The sequence below is a fragment of the Triticum urartu genome, chromosome 7A (genome assembly GCF_056163025.1).
Source record: "Triticum urartu cultivar PI428250 chromosome 7A, HENAU_Tu73, whole genome shotgun sequence".
Taxonomy (NCBI): Eukaryota; Viridiplantae; Streptophyta; class Magnoliopsida; order Poales; family Poaceae; genus Triticum; species Triticum urartu.
Window position 1 is genome coordinate 622,390,547 of NC_141879.1, and position 3,494 is coordinate 622,394,040.

At 48.4% G+C, this 3,494-nt stretch overlaps 1 protein-coding gene across 1 annotated transcript; it reads left to right on the forward strand.

Annotated features, from left to right (window-relative positions):
* Positions 1 to 297: 297 nt before the first annotated feature.
* On the forward strand, positions 298 to 1,496 carry LOC125528127 (homeobox-leucine zipper protein HOX18). The gene is made up of 3 exons (XM_048692638.2): positions 298 to 789; positions 898 to 977; positions 1,082 to 1,496. The coding sequence occupies exons 1-3, from the start codon at positions 430 to 432 to the stop codon at positions 1,299 to 1,301; spliced, it is 660 nt and encodes a 219-aa protein (XP_048548595.2). The 5' UTR covers positions 298 to 429; the 3' UTR covers positions 1,302 to 1,496.
* Positions 1,497 to 3,494: the final 1,998 nt, after the last annotated feature.

The following is a 3,494-nucleotide window of genomic DNA, read 5'->3' on the forward strand; positions in this document are numbered from 1 at the left end:
ATGCAACATACGTTGCACCTCCACGGCGACCAAGTAATTGAAAACTTAAGATGCATGATGCCGTCGGTTTCACAAGCACACTAATCGCCCTTTCAAACAAACGAAAAAAGTAATGTGAAATAGATTTTCTCTTCCGATGCTGTCTTTTCATCAGTCCAACTAATAGTGTCGATCAACTACTCCTTATTACACAAGCAAGACAAACGTCCACCCCTATAATTACCCGTGTTATTGTCGTCTTCAATCCACACACACGAAACTGACCTTGTCCTCCAGCACGGTTGCTTCCCAGGTACTACAGGTCGCCTGCAAATTAAGCTGCCTATAAAGGCTTGGTCCTTCTTAAGTTCCTAGCCAGCTAGCTACGGTTCTTCTCCATTACAAAGCTTCCTCCGCAATCCTGCGTCCTACGTACGAAAGCCTGGCAGCATGGAGCGACAGGATCTGGGTGCATGGCTTGGCCTAGCAACAGGCGGCGGCGCCGTGTGGCACACCCACGACGGCGAGCGGCGGCCTAATCATCCTGTCCGGCTCGACGAGCTGTTCCCGCAGCACGGCAAAGAAGAGCGTGATCAAGACGAACAAAAGACGGGAGGGAAAGGTGCAAGGAGGAAGATGAAGGTCGCCGATGACGAGGGCCGATCGTCCTCGTCGAACGGTCCGTGTCTGAGCGATGGCGGTGGCAGCGATGGTGGCGGCGGCGGGGGCAGGAGGAAGAAGCTCCGGCTCACCAAGGAGCAGTGCGCCCTGCTGGAAGGCAGCTTCCGTGCCCACAACATACTTCCTCATGTACGTAATTTGATAACTGCTTCCAAGTCCTGTATGCTTGAACTTCTGTTCTGCATCTAGCTACAGCTATACCGATAAGATTGTTCTTGACGTCCGTGTGGCATGCAGGTTCAGAAGCAGGAGCTGGCACGGCAGCTGAATCTGAGCTCGAGGCAGGTGGAAGTATGGTTCCAAAATAGAAGAGCCAGGTACGTTCTACGTTCCTAGCTCTGCCAAGCAGTCACTCTGTTTATCCATCAGTAATTTATATACAAATCGTGACGTTGTCATGAAATATTTGCATGCAAAACAGGACAAAGCTGAAGCAGACGGAGGTGGACTGCGAGTTCCTGAGGCGGTGGTGCGAGAGCCTGACCCACGAGAACCAGCGGCTGAAGCACGAGCTCCTGGAGCTGCAGCGGTCGGCGGCGCCGCCGGTGGCAGCCGGCTCGAAGCTCTTTGCCCAGCTCCCCAGGGCGGCGGCCATCATGAACTTATGCCCGTCCTGCGAGAAGGTCGCCGTGAATAATTAGCATGCCTCCGCATACATAGTTTTGGAGGCTTCAGTTCAGTTCGTGTAGACTAATTGAGTGCTCCGATAACTTTTAGTCCTTGACGATCTTGAATATATGGGGATACCGTGGCGTTGCATGCAGCCTCAGTCATCCTATTTGTTTGTTTGTTTATTCTTACGAAATAATTATTCATGGATGGGATCCAAAACTACATTTGCGTGTATGATTAGTGTACGGTCAAATTAAGGACGTCACAAGTTGGTATTAGAGCCGACTGCCTGTAAGAATCCCCTTTCATACTCCTTGGCCGAAGTCGAGTCTAGACATTGCAAAACTTTTACTAACATGGCTGTGTGGCATACGGGGCCACGTCGCCATCGGGTGGTATTAGGATCTTTTACTCTTCATCTATACTCTGGGACTCCGATCTCTCTTATATTTAGGTTAAATGATTTGTACTAACTCCGACTCTAGGTTCCCGTAACTACTTTCTCCCGGAGAGCCCCTCACTCCAGATGATTGCTTAGTACCCAGAAGATTTCAAAGATACTCTTCGATGTTCTCTCGAGGCCTTGTGCCTATTGCTTTTGCAATTCCCTTCCAACTATAAACCCCTATGGATGACCACGTACATTTGTCATTCATACTTCTACCTCTTGAGCACTGCGTTGGTTTTCCCCGAAGAGGAAGGGATGATGCAGCAAAGTAGCGTAAGTATTTTCCTCAGTTTTTGAGATCCAAGGTATCAATCCAGTAGGAGGCTACGTGTGAGTCCCTCGCACCTGCACAAAACAAATAAATCCTTACAACCAACGCAAATAGGGGTTGTCAATCCCTATAGGGCCACTTACGAGAGTGAGATCTGATAGATATGATAAGATAATATTTTTGATATTTTTATGATAAAGATGCAAAGTAAAATAAAGGCAAAATAAATAGCAAAGGAAATAACTAAGCAGTAGGAGATCAATATGATAAAGATAGACCCGGGGGCCATAAGTTTCACTAGTGGCTTCTCTCAAGAGCATAAGTATTCTACGGTGGGTGAACAAATTACTGTTGAGAAATTGACAGAATTAAGCATAGTTATGAGAATATCTAGGTATGATCATGTATATAGGCATCACGTCCGAGACAAGTAGACCGACTCCTGCCTGCATCTACTACTATTACTCCACTCATCGACCGCCATCCAGCATGCATCTAGAGTATTAAGTTAAAAACAGAGTAACGCCTTAAGCAAGATGACATGATGTAGAGGGATAGAGTCATGCAATATGAAGAAAACTCCATCTTGTTATCCTCGATGGCAACAATACAATATGTGCCTTGCTGCCCTTACTGTCACCGGGAAAGGACACCGCAAGATTGAACCCAAAGCTAAGCACTTCTCCCATTGCAAGAAAGATCAATCTAGTAGGTGAAACCAAACTGATAATTCGAAGAGACTTGCAAAGATAACCAATCATACATAAAAGAATTCAGAGAAGATTCAAATATTATTCATAAATAGACTTGATCATAAACCCACAATTCATCAGTCTCAACAAACACACCGCAAAAAGAAGATTACATCAAATAGATCTCCACAAGAGAGGAGGAGAACATTGTATTGAGATCCAAAAAGAGAGAAGAAGCCATCTAGCACTAGTAGAAAACAGGGCTATGGTCCAGGCCGGCTCAGCCCATTAGTCCTGGTTCAGTGTAGAACCGAGACCAATGTGGCATTGGTCCCGGTTCGTGAGCCCAGGGGGCCGGCCGGGCCACGTGGGCCATTGGTCCCGGTTCATCTGGACCTTTTGGTCCCGGTTGGTGGGACGAACCGGGACCAATGGGCCTCGCTCCTGGCCCACCACCATTGGTCCCGGTTGGTGGCTTGAACCGGGACCAAAGACTCCCCTTTAGTCCCGGTTCATGCCACCAACCGGGACCAATGAGGTGCCTATATATACCCCCTCGCGCAAGAGCAGAGCACAGTGCTCTGTTTTTTCTGGCCGAGAGGGAGAGGGCTTTGTGGTGCTCTAGCTCACCTCCTATGCACATGAGGTGTTCGATGGAATGCCCGAGCCACACTACTTAAGCTTTCTCCTCTCGAAGCTCGACCTCCAAGCTCCATTTTCTTCGAGATTTGTCTAGATTTAGCGGTCCGTCACGCCCCGTCCCCATCTTCACCGCCGTCGATCACCCGCGCCGATCTCATCACCGACACCA